This window comes from Chiloscyllium punctatum, chromosome 42 (assembly GCF_047496795.1).
Source record: "Chiloscyllium punctatum isolate Juve2018m chromosome 42, sChiPun1.3, whole genome shotgun sequence".
Taxonomy (NCBI): domain Eukaryota; kingdom Metazoa; phylum Chordata; class Chondrichthyes; order Orectolobiformes; family Hemiscylliidae; genus Chiloscyllium; species Chiloscyllium punctatum.
In genome coordinates, this window is record NC_092780.1 from 47,457,562 (window position 1) to 47,479,244 (window position 21,683).

The following is a 21,683-nucleotide window of genomic DNA, read 5'->3' on the forward strand; positions in this document are numbered from 1 at the left end:
TGAGGCAGTTGCGCGGAGGTGTGAAGAGTCGGAGTGTTATTTGAGGAACTGAACTGGAGTCAGAATCAGAGAATGGTTGCACCATTGAAAGAGGCCATTCAGCCAGCTGTGTCAGTACTTCCCATAGGGTCCTCCCATTTCTTCCCCTGCAGGCACTAATCCATTTCATTCTAAAATTCACAATTGAACCTGGACCCACCACACTTTCAGATTGTATTTTCCAGATCCTAATTCCTCCCTTTGTAAAATAAGGCAGTCTTCTTGTCACCCTTTGTCCTTTCAGCAACAACTTCCAATCATGGCCATGGGTTCTTTACCTTTCCACAATGAGCAAAATCTCCTCTCTATCCATTCCATCCTGACACCTTGTGTTCTTGCATAACCTTGTTGAATATTCTGTCAATTTCCTCGTATCTAACACCCACAATCATCAATCTATCCATGTAACTGAAGTATGTCAACTTGGAACCAATCTGATAGATCTTTTCAGCACCCCTAAAACCATCACATCCTTCCTGAAATGTGGTGCTCAAAGTTGGAGTCAAAGCTCTAATTGAGATTGAACTATTTTAGCAAAGGTTCATCCTAATTTCCTTGCTCTTACACTCTATGCCTCCATTTATAAAGCGCAGGATGCCTTGTTCATCAACTTCTCAACCTGTCCTGACACTTTCAGTTGTTTATATACAGATATGTCCAAGGCCCACTGCTCCTATACATCACCTTTAGAATTACATAAAGTCATAGAGATGTACAGCATGGAAACAGACCCTTCGGTCCAACTCATCCATGCCGACCAGATATTCCAACCCAATCTAGTCCCACCTGCCAGCACCCGGCCCATATCCCTCCAAACCCTTCCTATTCATATACCCATCCAAATGCCTCTTAAATGTTACAATTGTACCAGCCTCCACCACTTCCTCTGGCAGCTCATTCCATACCCGTACCACCCTCTCCGTGAATTTGTTGCCCCTTAGGTCTCTTTTATATCTTTCCCCTCTCACCCTAAACCTATGCCCTCTAGTTCTGGACTCCCCCCACCCCAGGGAAAAGACTTTGTCTATTTACCCTATCCATGCCCCTCGTGATTTTATAAACCTCTATAAGGTCACCCCTCAGCCTCCAACATTCCAGGGAAAACAGCCCCAGCCTGTTCAGCCTCTCCCTGTAGCTCAAATCCTCCAACCCTGGCAACATCCTTGTAAATCTTTTCTGAACCCTTTCAAGTTTCACAACATCTTTCCGATAGGAAGGAGACCAGAATTGCACGCAATATTCCAACAGTGGCCTAACCAATGTCCTGTATGGCTGCAACATGACCTTCCAACTCCTGTACTCAATACTCTGACCAATAAAGGAAACTATACCAAACACCTTCTTCACTATCCTATCTACCTGTGACTCCACTTTCAAGATCCTTCACTTGATACTGTTTCTCATTATTCATCCAACCAAACTTCAAACTTTTCTGTATTAAATTTCATCTGCCTTATGACCGCCCATTTTGCCAGTTCATCTGTGTCCTACCACTATCCTCCTTAGAGTTCAAATACTTCCAAGATTTTGGTCATTAGTAAATTTTTTAATTCTGGCCTGTACGTCCAAGTCTAGATTATCCACAAAGATCCAGAGAAACAGAGATCCTAATGTTGGTCTCTCGGGGACATCAATTATGTCTTCCACCGGTCTGAAATGCAACTATTCATCACTACCTTGTTTCCTTGCCCACAATTAACTTTGTATCCACTGCCACTGTCCCCTTGTCCTCTGTCCATGGGCTTTAACTTTACTGATAGCCCTACTCTGTGGCACTTCATCAAATGTCTTTAAGAAGCTGATATACATCACAAAATCTTGATTAGCATTAACAACTCTACCTGGTATCACATGAAACAAACCTCTATAAAGTTACTTCAACATAATTTGCCTTCAACAAATCTGTGCTGACGTTCTTTAAATATTTCACACTTGTCCAAGTAGCTGTCAACTTTGTTCCAAAGTCAGAAGTCACACGACACCAGGTTATAGTCCAACAGATTTATTTGAGGTCACAAACTTCTGGAGCACTGCTCCTTCATCAGGTGAAGTTCATTTCTGACTTTGTCTACCCCAGTCCAACGCCGGCCCCTTAACAACTTTGTTCCTGTTTATTGTCTGTAATATGTTTTGCAATATTAAATCTAAACTAGTCTGCACCTGCTGTGTTTACCATTACCAAGGATGTCATATTGGCAGCTTTCCGGATGACTAGCATACTCTATTTTTTCTGGAGGACTGAAAGATTATGTCCACTGTCTTTTCAACATCTCCCTCACTTTCCTCGGTCACCTTGGTTGCTTCCCATCTGACCATGTGCGCAACAAAGTGTGACTGAAGTGTGAGCAGCTAGATTAATGTGTGATGGATCTGCACCACAGTGTCAGGGAATTCGAGTGATATGTAACAACTGGACTTCAATTGTGGAACGGGATCAGTGCATGAAGAGCTGAAAGCACGTGAAGAACCAAATTAAGCCGTGAGAAATCAGTGGGAAAGGGTGAGCAACTGTTCTGGTGTGCACAGAATAGGACTTCTACCGTGAAGAATTTGAATGATGTGTTAGGAACCAGAATACTTTGTCAGTAGGTTGGGCCAAATTGGATACATGCCAGTTGGAACTTTTACAAAGTGTGAAGGATCTGGATGAGTAAGAAACCAGTCTAATGTTTAGATAAACTGGTCAAATGTATGCAGGGACTGGTCTGACATCTGACGGGTCGGACTAATATGTGCAGAAACTGGAGTAAAGTGTGAGTAACTGCACTAAAATGTGGACAACTTGATCCATACTTGAAAAACTGAATCCATTTGCAAAGAACTGGATTAAGGTGAGAGGAATAGGATCAGTTTGCAAAAAGTTTGTCTGATGTGTTAAGAATGGGAGTAAAGCCTAAAGATTTGGACTAACATGTAAAGGATTGGATGGAAATACAACAGAACAATATACAGTGTAAAGAACTGTGCAAATTTGTGAAGGAATTAAACTCATGTGAAGATGAACGAATGTGCAAAGAAACTGGACTAAAATGTGATTGATGTGATGGAGAAACTGCAATAAGGTCTGAAGGACTGAAGTATGAAAGACTGAGATGTATCACAGGCCAGAATGCAGTAGTCTTACCCATCAACCAGAGAGTCAGAGCGTCCCCAGCCCTTGAAACAAGGATTAAATTTATCTTATTCCAACAATTAGTCACCTGAAGCTGCTTCCAGCCTTCTGAGGCTACATGTCCCACCTAGCCAGGTGGACTGACTATTGGTGAGGTCAACTGAGGGCTGTATTGCATTGCCAACATTAAACAAGTGGGTGACAGAGAGAACGTGAAGGGTTTAATGGGAGTTGCAGTAACAGGAGGGGGTCTTCCCAAGAGGCCAGCTGGAAAGACCTCTGTAGGTGACAGCCTCCCAATGATAACGCCTCAAGGTGGGCTCGCCTTCCTCAATGACAAACTGCTTCCCACCTGTGCCATGCTAAAGTACCAGCTGCAGCCAGGGAGAGGTCATTATTTAACACACAAGGCTCTCCATTGGCCTAAAAGTTCAAGGGCCGTTCACCATTGCCCTCACCACTGGTAAAACACTAAAGGAACCAGATACTGATGGGTATTATAAACCCCACAACATCTCCCCATGTCCCACCTAATTGTTATTTCCCAACCTACCTTCCATTGAAGAATACAATCCTAACCGTGATATCACAGGGTGGTTACAGTACAGAAGGAAGCCATTCAGCTCACTCTAGCCATGCTGACACTCTGCAAAAGCAACTCAATTGGTCCCATTGCTTTGCCATTTCTCTGTCACCTCTTATCTCCCCCCCCTAATCAGGTGCCAATCCCATTCCATTTTGAGAACCATAATTGAATCTGCTTACATCATTTTCAACCTTTTGTGGAAATACACCACCCAGGTTCCATTGCCCCTGTACGTCCTATGGATTTTGGACATCCAGGTGCACTTGCATCCCTTTTGTTATGTTAAATCAGCCAAACCAGACAAACAGAAGATTGGACTTAACAAATCTGTGCTGACTTTCCAAAGTAGTTCACATATATCAGTGTCTTGTGGAACAAATGCTAGTGGCCCCACTGCTAGGCTCAACTTCCCACCTGAAGAAGGGCCCATGCCCGAAACGTCGATTCCTGAAGAAGGGCTCATGCCCGAAAAGTCGATTCTCCTGCTCCTTGGACACTGCCTGACCTGCTGCGCTTTTCCAGCAACACATTTTCAGCTCTGATCTCCAGCATCTGCAGTCCTCACTTTCTCCTCAACTTCCCACCCTACTTCCCACCCACCCTGGAAGTCTGATCAGGTTGGTTTATAAAAAGGAATTTAGTTTTGTTACAAATTGGCATTACCAAAAGTCTAGGCTGAGGAACTGGAGGAAAACTGATGGAACTGAGCTAATTTGTAAATAAGTGTTGAGATTAGAGTGGGGCTGGAAAAGCACAGCAGATCAGGCAGCATCCGAGGAGCAGGAAAATCGACGTTTTGGGCAAAGGCTCTTCATCAGGAGTCCTCACTTTCTCTTAATTTGTAAATAATCTTGAGGATGGAGAGATAATGATTAAATGGACTAATGTGTGAAGAGCTGAACTCAATGTGCAACATTGGACTAAAGTCTGTTGGAACCTTACAAATGTGTGAATGAACTGTATTAATGTTAAGGAACTGGACCAGTTCAGGAAGGAACTTGAATAGGATCTGAAGCAAATGGATAAGATACTGCCTGAATTGGATTGTAAGTGAAAAGCAATTGGACTAATATATGATGAACTAGACCTGTCAGTGTAGAAACTGGGTTAAGTGAAGGGGATTTGGATTAAAGTGTAAAGGAACTGCATTTACGTGCACAGACTAGGAATAATGTGGATTGAAGCTCAGCTAACTTGCAAGGAATTGGATTTAAAGATCAATTCACTGGGTAAGGCATGAAGGAGCTGAAATCATTTTTGAAGAATTAAGCTGAAGGGCAGGGTATTATTCTAACTCATGCATTAGGAACTGTCCTAAGAATAACGTTGATCTTAGATTAAAATAAATGCTCAGCCCAACATTGTGGGTCTAAGGGCCTGTACTGTGCTCCACTGTTTGATGTTCTATGTTCTATGTGAGGAACAGCACACAATAGGACACACTAGACAGGTGTATGAAGAACTGCACTGGTGCTGCTTTAGAATTAAACTGCGAGGAACAACTCATGGACGATACGGTGGCTCAGTGGTTAGCACTGCTGCCTTATAGTACCAGGGACCTGGGTTCGATTCCAGCCTCAGGTAACTGTCTGTGTGGAGTTTGCACATTCTTCCCGTGTCTGCGCGAGTTTCCTCCCACAGTCCAAGGATGTGCAGGTCAGGTAGTTTGGCCATCCTAAGTTTCCTCAAAATGTGCAGGTTAGCCATGGGGATAAGGTGGGAGAGCTGGGTTTGGGTGGGATGTGTTTTGGAGGGTTGATGGAGACTCAATGCGCTGAGTAGCCACTTCCTGCACCATAAGGATTCCATGATTCAAAGGGGAATCCATCTGTGAACTAGGCTAAGGACTAAAGAACTGAACTGAAGCACAAGAAATTATCCTGATCTATGAGGAAATGCATTACTTTGTAACAAACTGCACTAATATGCCAGGGATATCAACTCAATGGGAAGAATTGGGTAAATGTGTGAAGAGCTGGAATCGTGTGTACAGAAACTGGAATAAACTGTGGAAAACTACATTCTGCTAAAAGGGACAACACTGAGTCTGGTACTGAGGAACGTGACGTATCAAGGAACCAAGTGTCTGTGAGTTACTTGAGTAAGAGTAATCATTGTTTCATAAGATTTAGCCATGCAAAAAAACAGAAGGACCGATCTAGAGTAGAATTCTTTAAAATTAAAGAAGTTTCACTTCAATAGGATGAGAGGAAATTGAGCCAGGGCAAATCCAAAGCAAACAATGGAAAGATTCTGAAGGAAAAGAAATCTCCATTTAGAGAGGCACATTTTGGTCAAGTATATCAGGGGGACATAACGTCTAAAAAATCTGGTTGAATGTTTTAAAGCAATCTGTGTAGATGAAGTTGTTTATATGGATTTCAGTAAGACCTTCGACAATGTCTCACACAGGCAGCTGATAAAGAAGGCAAAATCGATTGGGATCCACGGTAACTTGGGAGGTTGGGTCCAAACTTGGCTTAATGGCAGGAGACAGAAGGCTGTTTGTGACTGGAGGCTGGTATCCAGTGGCGTTCCACAGTGATCAGTGAGGATTGCAGATACTGGAGATTAGAGTCGAGAGTGTGGTGCTGGAAAAGCGCAGCAGGTCAGGCAGCATCCGAGGAGCAGGAGAATCGACATTTTGGGCATAAGGCCTAATGATTCTCCTGCTCCTCGGATGTCGTCTGGCCTGCTGTGCTTTTCCAGCACCACACTCTCAACACTGGGTGCCTTACTGTGTTTTATACACATATGTGTATATATAAAATATACAGATGAGAATGTAGGCGGGTGGGGTGTGATAAGTAGGTGACATGAAGATTGGACAGGTGCCTGACAGCAAGGAAAGTCTTAGGTTACAGAAGAACATAAACAGATTGGTCAGACAGGAAGATCACTGCCAAATAGAATTTACCTCTGGTAAGTGTGAGGTGATGCACTTTGGCAGAATTAACAAGACAAGGGAGTACTCAGGACAAGAGGAAACTCAGAGAAACAGAGAGATCTGTTTGTCCACAGATCCCTGAAAGCAGCAGGACAGGTTAAAAGGATGGTTATAGAACATAGAACAATACAGCACAGAACAGGCCCTTCGGCCCATGATGTTGTGCCGAACATTTGTCCTAGCTTAAGCACCCATCCATGTACCTATCCAATTGCCGCTTAAAGGTCACCAATGATTCTGACTCTGCCACTCCCACAGGCAGCGCATTCCATGCCCCCACCACTCTCTGGGTAAAAAACCTACCCCTGACATCCCCCCATACCTTCCACCCTTCACCTTAAATTTATGTCCCCTTGTAACACTCTGTTGTACCCAGGGAAAAAGTTTCTGACTGTCTACTCTATCTATTCCCCTGATCATCTTATAAACCTCTATCAAGTCACCCCTCATCCATCGCCGTTCCAATGAGAAAAGGCCTAGCACTCTCAACCTATCCTCGTACGACCTATTCTCCAGTCCAGGCAACATCCTGGTCAATCTCCTCTGCACCCTCTCCAAAGCTTCCACATCTTTCCTAAAGTGAGGCGACCAGAACTGCACACAGTACTCCAAATGGTTGAGAAAGCGTACAAGACCCTTGCCTTTATTGGTAAAGTTATAGATTATAAGAGCAGGGAGGTGATGTTGGAGCTGAACAGGATTTTAGTGAGGCCACAGCTGGAATACTGTGTGCAGTTCTGGTCGTCACATGATAGGATGTGATAGGGCCTGGAAACGGTGCAGAGGAGATTCAGCAAATGTTGCCTGAGATGAAGCATCTTAGCCACGATAAGAGGTTGGATTAGCTCAGATAGTTTTTCTTTGGAGCAGAGAAGGTTGAAGGAGGACCTGATAAAGGTGTACAAGATTCTGAGGGACATGGGCAGGGTGAATAGAAAGCAACTGCTCCCCTTCTTGAAAGGTCAACAACAAAGGAGAAAAGCTGGAGGTTTAGAGGGGTCTGGGGGAAACCATGTTTTTACCCAGAGGGCTTTGGATTTCATTGTCTGTGAGTGTAGCTGAGGTGGATAACCTCACAATCTTTAAAAAAATACTTGAAGTGTTACAACAGTCGAGGCTATGGGTCAAGTGTTGGAAAATGGGACTAGTGTAGATTTAATGTATTTTGGGGAGTGCAGATTCGATGGGCCAAAGTACCTCTTCTGTACAATATGATTCAATGATTCAATGGTTTAGAAGGGGGGATGAGGAATACAGTAATGGAACAATGGATAATCTTTAAGAAAGCGATGCTTACGGTACAGGTAAGATAGGTTCCAATAAAAGGAAAGACCCAAGAAGCCAAATCCAGGATGACAAAGGAAATAAAACAAGAATTATGCATGTCAAGTGAATTTTTGAAGCAAGAATTAAGATTAGATTACTTACAGTGTGGAAACAGGCCCTTCGGCCCAACAAGTCCACACCGACCCTCTGAAGAGCAACCCACCCAGACCCATTCCCCTACACCTAACACTGCGGGCAATTTAGCATGGCCAATTCACCTAAGCTGCACATTTTTGAATTGTGGGAGGAAACCGGAGCACCCGGAGGAAACCCACACAGACACAGGGAGAATGTGCAAACTCCACACAGTCAGTCGCCTGAGGCAGGAATTGAACCCAGGTCTCTGGCACTGTGAGGCAGCAGTGCTAACCACTGTGCCACTGTGCCACCCCAATTAAACAAAGCACAATAATTTTAAAAGGGGAATATAATAACGAAAATAACATTGGCAAAGAGACAATACAACAATAGAACTGTAGAATCATAGAATCCCAACAATGTTGAAGCAGGCCATATGGCCCATTGAATCCACAGTGACCCTCCAAAGATCATCTCATCCAGAAAGCCCTCACACCCTATCACTGTGAACTGGAATTTCCAATGGATAATTTACTTAACTATACAACTGAGGCATTATGGGCTGAGGTTAAAAACAGGAAAGGAGAGGTCACCCTGTTGGGAGTTTTCTATAGGCCTCCGAATAGTTCAGAGATGTAGAGGAAAGGATAGCAAAGATGATTCTCAATAGGAGTGAGAGAGACAGGGTAGTTGTCATGGGGGACTTCAACTATCCAAATACTGACTGGGATCACTATAGTACGAGTACTATAGATGGGTCAGTTTTTGTCCAATGTGTGCAGGAGGGCTTCCTGACACAGTACGTAGACAGGCCAACAAGGGGTGAGGCCACATTAGATTTGGTACTGGGTAACGAGCCCGGCCAGGTGTTAGACTTGGAAGTAGGTGAGCACTTTGGTGATAGTGATTGCAATTCTGTTATGTTTACTTTAGTGATAGAAAAGGATAGGTGTATACCACTGGGCAAGAGTTACAGCTGGGGGTAAGGCAATTACGATGCGATTAGGCAAGATTTAGGAAGCATAGGAAGGGGAAGGAAACTGCAGGGGATGGGCACATTAGAAGTGTGGAGCTTATTCAAGGAAACGCTCCTGTGTGTCCTAGATAAGTATGTACCTGTCAGGCGGGGAGGAAGCTGCAGAGCGTGGGAGCCGTGGTTTACGAAGGAAGTGGAATCTCTGGTCAAGAGGAAGAAGAAGGCTTATGTTAGGATGAGATGTGAAGGCTCAGTTAGGGCACTTGAGGGTTACAAGGTAGCCAGGAAAGACCTAAAGAGAGAGCTCAGAAGAGCCAGGAGGGGACATGAAAAGTTGTTGGCGGATAGGATCAGGGTAAAACCTAAGGCTTTCTATAGGTATTTAAGGAATAAAAGAATAACGAGAGTAAGATTAGGGCCAATCAAGGATAGTAGTGGGAAGTTGTGTGTGGAGTCAGAGGAGATAGGGGAAGCACTAAATGAGTATTTTTTGACAGTATTAACTCTAGAAAACGACAATGTTGTCGAGGAGAATACTGAGATACAGGCTACTAGACCAGGTGGGATTGAGGTTCACAAGGAAGAGGTATTAGAAATCCTGCAGAGTGTGAAAATAGATAAGTCCCCTGGGCCGGATGGGATTTATCCTAGGATCCTCTGGGAAGCCAGGGAGGAGATTGCCGAGGCATTGGCACTGATCTTTAAATCATCATTGTCTACAGGAATAGTGCCAGAAGACTGGAGGATAGCAAATGTGGTTCCCCTGTTCAAGAAGGGGAGTAGAGACAACCCTGGTAATTATAGACCAGTCAGCCTTACTTCAGTTGTTGGTAAAGTGTCGGAAAAAGTTATGAGATGGGATTTATAATCATCTAGGAAAGAATAATTTGATTAGGGATAGTCAGCACGGTTTTCTGAAGGGTAGGTTGTGCCTCACAAACCTTATTGAGTTATTTGAGAAGGTGACCAAACAGGCAGATGAGAGTAAACCAGTTGATGTGGTGTATATGGATTTCAGCAAGACGTTTGATAAGGTTCCCCACAGTAGGCTATTGTACAAAATGCGGAGGAGTGGGATTGTGGGAGATATAGCAGTTTGGATCAGTAATTGGCTTGCTGAAAGAAAACAGAGGGTGGTGGTTGATGGGAAATGTTCATCCTGGAGTCCAGTTACTAGTGGTGTACCGCAAGGGTCGGTGTTGGGTCCACTGCTGTTCGTCATTTTATAAACGACCTGGATGAGGGCGTAGAAGGGTGGGTTAGTAAATTTGCAGATGACACTAAGGTCGATGGAGCTGTGGATAGTGACGAAGGATGTTGTTGGTTACAGAGAGACATTGATAAGCTGCAGAGCTGGGCTGAGAGGTGGCAAATGAAGTTTAATGCGGACAAGTGTGAGGTGATTCACTTTGGTCGGAGTAACCGGAATGCAAAGTACTGGGCTAATGGTAAGATTCTTGGTAATGTCGATGTGCAGAGAGATCTCGGTGTCCATGTACACAGATCCTTGAAAATTGCCACCCAGGTTGACAGGGTTGTTAAGAAGGCATACAGTGTTTTAGCTTTTATTAATAGAGGGATCGAGTTCCAGAACCATGAGGTTATGCTACAGTTGTACAAAACTCTGGTGCGGCCGCACTGGAGTATTGTGTACAATTCTGGTCACCGCATTTTAAGGAGGATGTGGAAGCTTTGGAAAGGGTGCAGAGGAGATTTACTAGGATGTTGCCTGGTATGATGGGGAGGTCTTACGAGGAAAGGCTGAGGGACTTGAGGCTGTTTTCATTGGAGAGAAGAAGGTTGAGAGGTGACTTACTAGAGACATATAAGATAATCAGAGAGTTAGATAGAGTGGACAGGGAGAGCCTTTTTCCAAGTATGGTGACGGTGAGCACGAGGGGGCATAGCTTTAAATTGAGGGTGATAGATATAGGACAGATGCCAGAGGTAGTTTCTTTACTCAGAGAGTAGTAAGGTTGTGGAATGCTTTGCCTGCAATGGTAGTAGATTCGCCAACTTTAAGTGCATTTAAGTCGTCATTAGATAAGCATATGGACGTACATGGAATAGTGTAGGTGGGATGGGCTTCAGATTGGTATGATTGGTTGGCGGAACATCAAGGGTGTACTGCGCTGTAATGTTCTATGTTCTATGTTCTATCTCTGGACACTATTGCCAATCAACCTAATCTGCACACCCTTTGTCGTTAACATAAATGGTGACTCCAAACTTTCCTCCCAGCATGTAAACAGTAAGCAGGTTCTAGGAGTTGGGGGAGTGAAACCTATAAATAAGTCCAGAAGATGTAAAAGCAGGAGTAGACCATTCACTAATCAAGTCTACTCCACCATTCAATGAGATGGTGAGTGGTCTGATAACCGTCAACTCTATTTTCCTGCCTTAACTCCATAACCTTTGATTCCCTCACTGATCAAAAATCTATCTATCTCAGCCATGAATATACAGGGAAAAAGAAAATGATGCATATTTAGAGGCATAAAGCAAGACTCAAATGGTAAATTTGTATTGGTATTTGAAATGGAAAAGAAGACTGACAAAATATTGGGAGAGTTGAATGGTCAAAACAATAGATGGGGAGGAATCAACGATGAAGGTGTATTGTTAGGACTGCCAATAAGTCGAGTAGATAAATCACCTTGTCAGGGGGCCAGATAGTGGGATTATCCAGACCTATCAAGTTGTTACCTCATTAGGCCTCATGTGAGGTCCAGCCAGAACAACTGCATTCACAAGTTCCATCTCGGAGATGGAGGCTCCATCTCTTTCCTATTCATTTTCTTGGACAGCCTGTCAGGAAATTCCAAAATTTGATCCCAGATGAGACTCCATGTCAACCCCGGGTCAGATGCTAATTAGACTTTCTGTTTATCCTGAGTCAGACTCCCGGTCTAACCCGGGTTAGAGACTCACTGTCTAGCCAAGATTAGAGACTCCTGTTTATCCTGGGTCAGACTCCCTGTCTAGACTAGATGAAAGACTCCCTCCCTGTCTGTCTGGAGATGGTGATAATGATATTAATGTCAATTTAAAACAGAAGTCCTCCCAATGGGATGGTTTCTGTGTGAGAGTGAAAGTGGCAGTAATTACAGAGCTGAGAATGATCCAAATCCAACACCACTGCAAAAAGAAAACTTGCCAATAAAATGCCAGCTGGGCACAGCAACTCCGGCTGCCCCTGCCTCAAACAGCAACCAACTGATCAGAGAAATGTCTGTAAGAGACTGAAAGGGAGAGAGCTCAGTCCGCCCAGGCTGCAGGAGCTGCTGCTGTGCCGATGAGGGGCTGGGAAACGCTGCCTCATCCCAGCCGCTGCTCGCCTTCCAGCCAGATGGTACTGTGAATCGGAGTGGTTCCTGCTCTGGGGGAGGGAGGCAGGGAGGGGGCTGCAGCCTCAGTCCGTGTAGATGATAAATCCCGAAAACGTGCTGTACTTGTTGTAGTTGCCCCCGTGAGCTTTGCCACCGTCCAGTTTGATGTATACCTCATCCCCCGCGTCCAAGTGCAGAATGACACTGTTACTGGCGTAGTCATAGTTCTGGTCAGCATCCTGGGCAATGGCACTGGAGCGGACCTGAGAAAGGAATGGATTGGGTCAGGGCCATCAGCCATACTGGGTCTGGGCACAGAGGCAGGACAGGGGGGATCAGAGGGAGAGTAAGGGAGTAGTGCAACAGACAGAGAGGGAGACAAGGTCAAATTCTGAGAGACATTGAGGTAAAATGAAATATGAGAAGGAGCTCACAATGGAGAGAGGAGACTACAAACAACAGAGATAAGAGACAGTGAACAAGGGAGAGAAAAGAGAGTGAACGAGGGAGAGAGAAGACAGTAAACAAGGGAGAGAAACAACCGTGAACAGCGGAGTGAGGAGACAGTGAACAAGAAAGAGAGAGAAGACAGAGAACAAAGGAGAGAGGAGACAGTGAGCAATGGAGAGAGGAGACAGTGAACAAGGGAGAGAGGAGACAGTGAACAACAGAGAGAGGAGACAGTGACGAGAGAGAGAAGATAGTGAACAGTGGAGAGAGGAGACAGTGAACAAGGGAGAGAGGAGACAGCGAACAAGAGAGAGAGAAGACAGTGAACAAGGGAGAGAGGAGACAGTGATCAGGGAAGATCGGAGACAGTAAACAACGGAGACAGGAGGCAGTGAACAAGGGAGAGAGGAGATACCAAACAAGGGAGAGAGGAGACAAAAACAAGGGAGAGTGGAGTCAGTGAACAAGGGAGAGTGGAGACAGTGAAGAAGGGAGAGAGAAGACAGAGAGCAACAGAGAGAGAGGACACTGAACAACGGAGAGAGAAGACAGTGAACAAGGGAGAGAGAAGACAGTGAACAAGGGAGATCGAAGACAGTGAACAGCTGAGAGAGGAGAAAGCGAACAAGGGAGAGAGAAGACAGCAAACAAGGGAGAGAAACGACCATGAACAGTGGAGTGAGGACAGAGTGAACAAGAGAGAGAGAAAACAGTGAACAGCGGAGAGAGGAGACAGTGATCAAGGGAGATCAGAGACAGTGAACAACGGAGAGAGAAGACAGAGAGCAACGGAGAGAGGAGACAGTGAACAACAGAGAGGAGAAAGTGAAAAAGGGAGAGAGGAGACAGTGAACAAGGGAGAGAGAAGACAGTGAACAGCGGAGAGAGGAGACAATGATCAAGGGAGATCGGAGACAGAGAACAACGGAGAGAGAAAGAAACAGAGAACAACGGAGAGAGGAGACAGTGAGCAACGGAGAGAGGAGACAGTGAACAAGGGAGAGAGGAGACAAAGAACAAGGGAGAGAGGAGACAGTAAACAAGGGAGAGAGAAGACAGTGAAAAAGGAGGAGAGGAAACAGTGAACAAGGGAGAGAGAAGACAGTGAACAAGGGAGAGAGAAGACAGTGAACAGTGGAGAGAGGAGACAGCAAACAAGAGAGAGAGAAGACAGTGAACAGCGGAGAGAGAAGACAGTGAACAAGGGAGAGTGGAGACAGTGAACAAGGGAGAGAGAAGACAGTGAACGACGGAGAGAGGAGACAGTGAACAAGGGAGAGTGGAGACAGTGAACAAGGGAGAGAGAAGACAGTGAACAATGGAGAGAGGAGACACCAATCAAGGGAGAGAGGAGACAAAGAACAAGGGAGAGTGGAGTCAGTGAAAAAGGGAGAGAGAAGACAGAGAACAACAGAGAGAGAAGACAGTGAACAACGGAGAGAGCAGACAGTGAACAAGGGAGAGAGAAGACAGCGAACAAGTGAGAGAAAAGAGAGTGAACAAGGGAGAGAGAAGACAGTGAACAGCAGAGAGAGGAGACAGTAAATAAAAGAGAGAGGAGACTGAGAACAAGGGTGCGAGGAGACAGTGAACAACGGAGAGAGGACGCAGTGAACAAGGGAGAGAGAAGACATAGAACAAGAGAGAGGGGAGGCAGTGAACAAGGGAGAGAGAAGACAGAGAAAAATGGACAGAAAAGTGACTGAAAAGGGAGAGAGAAGACAATGAACAGCGGAGAGAGGTGGCAGTGAACAAGGGAGATCAGAGACAGTGAATAATGGAGAGAGGAGACAGCATACAAGGGAGAGAGGCGACAGTAAACAAGGGAGAGAGAAGACAGTGAACAGAGGAGATAGGAGACAGTGAACAAGGGAGATCGGAGACAATGAACAACGGGGAGAGAAGACAGAGAACAATGGAGAGAGGAGACAGTGAGCAATGGAGGGAGTAGACAGTGAACAAGAGAGAGAGGAGAAAGTGAACAATGGAGAGAGGAGACAGTAAACAACAGAGAGAGGAGACAGTAAACAACAGAGTGAGAAAACAGTGAACAGGGGACAGAAGAGACGGTGAACAAGGGAGAGAGGAGACAGTGAGCAATGGAGAGAGGAGACAGTGAACAACAGAGAGAGGAGACAGTAAACCAGAGAGTGAGAAGACAGTGAACAGGGGAGAGAAGAGACAGTGAACAAGGGAGAGAGGAGACAGTGAACAAGGGAAAGAGGAGACAGTGAACAAGGGAGAGAGGAGACAGCGAACAAGGGAGAGAGGAGCCAGTGAACAAGGGAGATAGAAGACAATGAACAGCGGAGAGAGGAAACAACGAACAAGGGAGAGAGGAGACAGTGAATAATGGAGGGAGGAAACAGCGAACAACGGAGAGAGGAGACAGTAAACCAGGGATAGAGAGGACAGAGAACACAAGCGAGCGGAGACAGTGAACAAGGGAGAGAGAAGACAGAGAAAAATGGACTGAAAAGTGACTGAACAAGGGAGAGAGAAGACAGTGAAGAACGGAGAGAGATGACTGTGAACCAGGGAGCGAGAAGGCAGTGAACAATGGAGAGAGGAGACACCAATTAAGGGAGAGAGGAGACAAAGAACAAGGGAGAGTGGAGTCAGTGAAAAAGGGAGAGAGAAGACAGAGAACAACAGAGAGAGAAGACAGTGAACAACGGAGAGAGCAGACAGTGAACAAGGGAGAGAGAAGACAGCGAACAAGTGAGAGAAAAGAGAGTGAACAAGGGAGAGAGAAGACAGTGAACAGCAGAGAGAGGAGACAGTAAATAAAAGAGAGAGGAGACTGAGAACAAGGGTGCGAGGAGACAGTGAACAACGGAGAGAGGACGCAGTGAACAAGAGAGAGAGAAGACAGAGAAAAATGGACAGAAAAGTGACTGAAAAGGGAGAGAGAAGATAGTGAACAGCGGAGAGAGGTGGCAGTGAACAAGGGAGATCGGAGACAGTGAATAATGGAGAGAGGAGACAGCGTACAAGGGAGAGAGGCGACAGTAAACAAGGGAGAGAGAAGACAGTGAACAGAGGAGATAGGAGACAGTGAACAAGGGAGATCGGAGACAATGAACAACGGGGAGAGAAGACAGAGAACAATGGAGAGAGGAGACAGTGAGCAATGGAGGGAGTAGACAGTGAACAAGAGAGAGAGGAGAAAGTGAACAATGGAGAGAGGAGAAAGTAAACAACAGAGAGAGGAGACAGTAAACAACAGAGTGAGAAAACAGTGAACAGGGGACAGACGAGACAGTGAACAAGGGAGAGAGGAGACAGTGAGCAATGGAGGGAGTAGACAGTGAACAAGAGAGAGAGGAGAAAGTGAACAATGGAGAGAGGAGAAAGTAAACAACAGAGAGAGGAGACAGTAAACAACAGAGTGAGAAAACAGTGAACAGGGGACAGACGAGACAGTGAACAAGGGAGAGAGGAGACAGTGAGCAATGGAGAGAGGAGACAGTGAACAACAGAGAGAGGAGACAGTAAACCAGAGAGTGAGAAGACAGTGAACAGGGGAGAGAAGAGACAGTGAACAAGGGAGAGAGGAGACAGTGAACAAGGGAAAGAGGAGACAGTGAACAAGGGAGAGAGGAGACAGTGAACAAGAGAGAGAGGAGACAGCGAACAAGGGAGAGAGGAGCCAGTGAACAAGGGAGATAGAAGACAATGAACAGCGGAGAGAGGAAACAACGAACAAGGGAGAGAGGAGACAGTGAATAATGGAGGGAGGAAACAGCGAACAAGGGAGAGAGGAGACAGTAAACCAGGGATAGAGAGGACAGAGAACACGAGCGAGTGGAGACAGTGAACAAGGGAGAGAGAAGACAGAGAAAAATGAACAGAAAAGTGACTGAACAAGGGAGAGAGAAGACAGCGAACAAGTGAGAGAAATGACCGTGAACAGTGGAGTGAGTAGAGAGTGATCAAGAGGGAGAGAAGACAGTGAACAGCAGAGCGAGGAAACAGTGAACACGGGAGATCGGAGACAGTGAACATCGGAGAGAGGAGACAGTGAGCAATGGAGAGAGTAGACAGTGAACAATGGAGAGAGAAGACAGTAAACAAGGGTGAGAGAATTTAGGGAACAAGTGAGAGAAAAGAGAGTGAACGAGGGAGAGAGAAAACCGCGGACAAGAGAGAGAAATGACCGTGAACAGCGGAGTGAGGAGAGAGTGAACAAGAGAGAGAGAAGACAGTGAACAGGGGAGAGAGGAGACAATGATCAAGGGAGATCGGAGACAGAGAACAACGGAGAGAGAAAGAAACAGAGAACAACGGAGAGAGGAGACAGTGATCAATGGAGAGAGGAGACAGTGAACAACGGAGAGAGAAGACAGTACACAAGGGAGATCGGAGAAAGTAAAGAAGGGAGAGAGGAGACAGTGAAGAAGGGAGAGAGGTGACTGTGGACAAGGGAGAGAGGAGACAGTGAACAAGGGAGAGAGGAGACAGTTAACAAGGGAGAGAGGAGACAGTGAAAAAGGGAGAGAAAAGAGAGTGAAAAAGGGAGAGAGAAGAGAGTGGACAAGGGAGAGAGGAGACCGTGAGCAACGGAGACAGAAGACTGCGAACAATGGAGAGAGAAGACAGTGAAGAAGGGAGAGAAGAGACAGTGAACAAGGGAGAGAAGAGAAAGTGAACAATGGAGAGAGGAGACAGTGATCAAGGGAGATCAGAGACAGTGAACAACGGAGAGAGAAGACAGAGAGCAACAGAGAGAGGAGACAGTGAACAACAGAGAGGAGAAAGTGAAAAAGGGAGAGAGGAGACAGTGAACAAGGGAGAGAGAAGACAGTGAACAGCGGAGAGAGGAGACAATGATCAAGGGAGATCGGAGACAGAGAACAACGGAGAGAGAAAGAAACAGAGAACAACGGAGAGAGGAGACAGTGAGCAACGGAGAGAGGAGACAGTGAACAAGGGAGAGAGGAGACAAAGAACAAGGGAGAGAGGAGACAGTAAACAAGGGAGAGAGAAGACAGTGAAAAAGGAGGAGAGGAAACAGTGAACAAGGGAGAGAGAAGAGAGTGGACAAGGGAGAGAGGAGACCGTGAGCAACGGAGACAGAAGACTGCGAACAATGGAGAGAGAAGACAGTGAAGAAGGGAGAGAAGAGACAGTGAACAAGGGAGAGAAGAGAAAGTGAACAATGGAGAGAGGAGACAGTGAACAAGGGAGAGCGGAGACAGTGAACAAGGGAGAGCGGAGACAGAGAACAATGGAGAGAGGGGACAGTGAACAAGGGTGAGAGAATTTAGGGAACAAGTGAGAGAAAAGAGAGTGAACGAGGGAGAGAGAAGACAGCGGACAAGAGAGAGAAATGACCGTGAACAGCGGAGTGAGGAGAGAGTGAACGAGAGAGAGAGAAGACAGTAAACAGTGGAGAGAGGAGACAGTGATCAAGGGAGATTGGAGACAGTGAACATCGGAGAAAAAGAAACAGTGAACAACGGAGAGAGGAGACAGTAAACAAGAGAGTGAGAAGACAGTGAACAGGGGAGACATGAGACAGTGAACAAGGGAGAGTGGAGACAGTAAACAAGAGAGTGAGAAGACAGTGAACAAGGGGGAGAGGAGACAGTGAACAAGGGAGAGTGGAGACAGTGATCAAGGGAGAGAGGAGCCAGCGAACAAGGGAGAGGAAGAGACAGTGAACAAAAGTGAGAGAAGACATCGAGCAACGAAGAGAGAAGACAGTGAATAAAGGTGGGAGCAGACAGTGACCAAGGGAGAGAGGGGACAGTGAACAACGAGGAGAGAAGACAGTGAACAACGGAGAGAGAAGACAGAGAACAATGGACAGAGGAGACAGTGAACAAGGGTGAGAGAATTTAGGGAACAAGTGAAAGAAAAGACAGTGAACGAGGGAGAGAGAAGTCAGTGGACAAGAGAGAGAAATGACCGTGAACAGCGGAGTGAGGAGAGAGTGAACAAGAGAGAGAGAAAACAGTGAACACCGGAGAGAGGAGACAGAGATCAAGGGAGATTGGAGACAGTGAACATCGGAGAGAGAAAGAAACAGAGAACAACAGAGAGAGGAGACAGTGAGCAATGGAGAGAGGAGACAGTGAACAACAAATGAGAGAGGAGACAGTAAACAAGAGAGTGAGAAGATAGTGAACAGGGGAGATATGAGACAGTGAACAAGAGAGAGAGGAGACAGTGAACAAGGGAGAGAGGAGACAGTGAACAAGGGAGAGAGATGACAGTGAACAAGGGAGATAGAAGACAGTGAACAAGGGAGAGAGGAGACAGCGAACAAGGGAGAGACGAGAAAGTGAACAAGGGAGAGAGGAGACAGTGAACAAGGGAGAGAGAAGACATAGAACAAGAGAGAGAGGAGACAGTGAACAAGGGAGAGAGACAGAAACAGAAAACAACGGAGAGAGGAGACAGTAAACAAGAGAGTGAGAAGACAGTGAACAGGGGAGAGATGAGACAGTGAACAAGGGAGAGAGCAGACAGTAAACCAGAGAGTGAGAAGACAGTGAACAGGGGAGAGAAGAGACAGTGAACAAGGGAGAGAGGAGACAGTGAACAAGGGAAAGAGGAGACAGTGAACAAGGGAGAGAGGAGACAGTGAACAAGAGAGAGAGGAGACACCGAACAAGGGAGAGAGGAGCCAGTGAACAAGGGAGATAGAAGACAATGAACAGCGGAGAGAGGAAACAACGAACAAGGGAGAGAGGAGACAGTGAATAATGGAGGGAGGAAACAGCGAACAAGGGAGAGAGGAGACAGTAAACCAGGGATAGAGAGGACAGAGAACACGAGCGAGTGGAGACAGTGAACAAGGGAGAGAGAAGACAGAGAAAAATGAACAGAAAAGTGACTGAACAAGGGAGAGAGAAGACAGTGAAGAACGGAGAGAGATGACTGTGAACCAGGGAGCGAGAAGATAGTGAACAATGGAGAGAGGAGACAGTGAACAAGGGAGAGAGATGACAGTGAACAAGGGAGATAGAAGACAGTGAACAAGGGAGAGAGGAGACAGCGAACAAGGGAGAGACGAGAAAGTGAACAAGGGAGAGAGGAGACAGTGAACAAGGGAGAGAGAAGACATAGAACAAGAGAGAGAGGAGACAGTGAACAAGGGAGAGAGACAGAAACAGAAAACAACGGAGAGAGGAGACAGTAAACAAGAGAGTGAGAAGACAGTGAACAGGGGAGAGATGAGACAGTGAACAAGGGAGAGAGCAGACAGTAAACAAGGGAGAGATGAGACTGTGAACAAGGGAGAGAGAAGACAGTGAACAAGGGAAAGAGGAGACAGTGAACAAGGGAGAGAGGAGACAGTGAACAAGAGAGAGAGGAGACAGCGAACAAGGGAGAGAGGAGCCAGTGAACAAGGGAGATAGAAGACAATGAACAGCGGAGAGAGGAAACAACGAACAAGGGAGAGAGGAGACAGTGAATAATGGAGGGAGGAAACAGCGAACAAGGGAGAGAGGAGACAGTAAACCAGGGATAGAGAGGACAGAGAACACGAGCGAGTGGAGACAGTGAACAAGGGAGAGAGAAGACAGAGAAAAATGAACAGAAAAGTGACTGAACAAGGGAGAGAGAAGACAGCGAACAAGTGAGAGAAATGACCGTGAACAGTGGAGTGAGTAGAGAGTGATCAAGAGGGAGAGAAGACAGTGAACAGCAGAGCGAGGAAACAGTGAACACGGGAGATCGGAGACAGTGAACATCGGAGAGAGGAGACAGTGAGCAATGGAGAGAGTAGACAGTGAACAATGGAGAGAGAAGACAGTAAACAAGGGTGAGAGAATTTAGGGAACAAGTGAGAGAAAAGAGAGTGAACGAGGGAGAGAGAAAACCGCGGACAAGAGAGAGAAATGACCGTGAACAGCGGAGTGAGGAGAGAGTGAACAAGAGAGAGAGAAGACAGTGAACAGGGGAGAGAGGAGACAATGATCAAGGGAGATCGGAGACAGAGAACAACGGAGAGAGAAAGAAACAGAGAACAACGGAGAGAGGAGACAGTGATCAACGGAGAGAGAAGACAGTACACAAGGGAGATCGGAGAAAGTAAAGAAGGGAGAGAGGAGACAGTGAAGAAGGGAGAGAGGTGACTGTGGACAAGGGAGAGAGGAGACAGTGAACAAGGGAGAGAGGAGACAGTTAACAAGGGAGAGAGGAGACAGTGAAAAAGGGAGAGAAAAGAGAGTGAAAAAGGGAGAGAGAAGAGAGTGGACAAGGGAGAGAGGAGACCGTGAGCAACGGAGACAGAAGACTGCGAACAATGGAGAGAGAAGACAGTGAAGAAGGGAGAGAAGAGACAGTGAACAAGGGAGAGAAGAGAAAGTGAACAATGGAGAGAGGAGACAGTGATCAAGGGAGATCAGAGACAGTGAACAACGGAGAGAGAAGACAGAGAGCAACAGAGAGAGGAGACAGTGAACAACAGAGAGGAGAAAGTGAAAAAGGGAGAGAGGAGACAGTGAACAAGGGAGAGAGAAGACAGTGAACAGCGGAGAGAGGAGACAATGATCAAGGGAGATCGGAGACAGAGAACAACGGAGAGAGAAAGAAACAGAGAACAACGGAGAGAGGAGACAGTGAGCAACGGAGAGAGGAGACAGTGAACAAGGGAAAGAGGAGACAGTGAACAAGGGAGAGAGGAGACAGCGAACAAGGGAGAGAGGAGCCAGTGAACAAGGGAGATAGAAGACAATGAACACGGAGAGAGGAAACAACGAACAAGGGAGAGAGGAGACAGTGAATAATGGAGGGAGGAAACAGCGAACAACGGAGAGAGGAGACAGTAAACCAGGGATAGAGAGGACAGAGAACACGAGCGAGCGGAGACAGTGAACAAGGGA

General features: G+C 46.1%; 1 protein-coding gene across 1 annotated transcript in view; it reads right to left on the reverse strand.

Annotated features, from left to right (window-relative positions):
* Positions 1-6,463: 6,463 nt before the first annotated feature.
* LOC140465938 (C1q-related factor-like) overlaps positions 6,464-21,683 on the reverse strand; it is a 121,538-nt gene continuing 106,318 nt past the window's right edge. Inside the window, exon 2 of the mRNA XM_072561921.1 lies at positions 6,464-12,656. Coding sequence (XP_072418022.1) covers positions 12,477-12,656 — 180 coding nt within the window. The 3' untranslated portion in view covers positions 6,464-12,476. The remainder of the gene's footprint in view (positions 12,657-21,683) is intronic.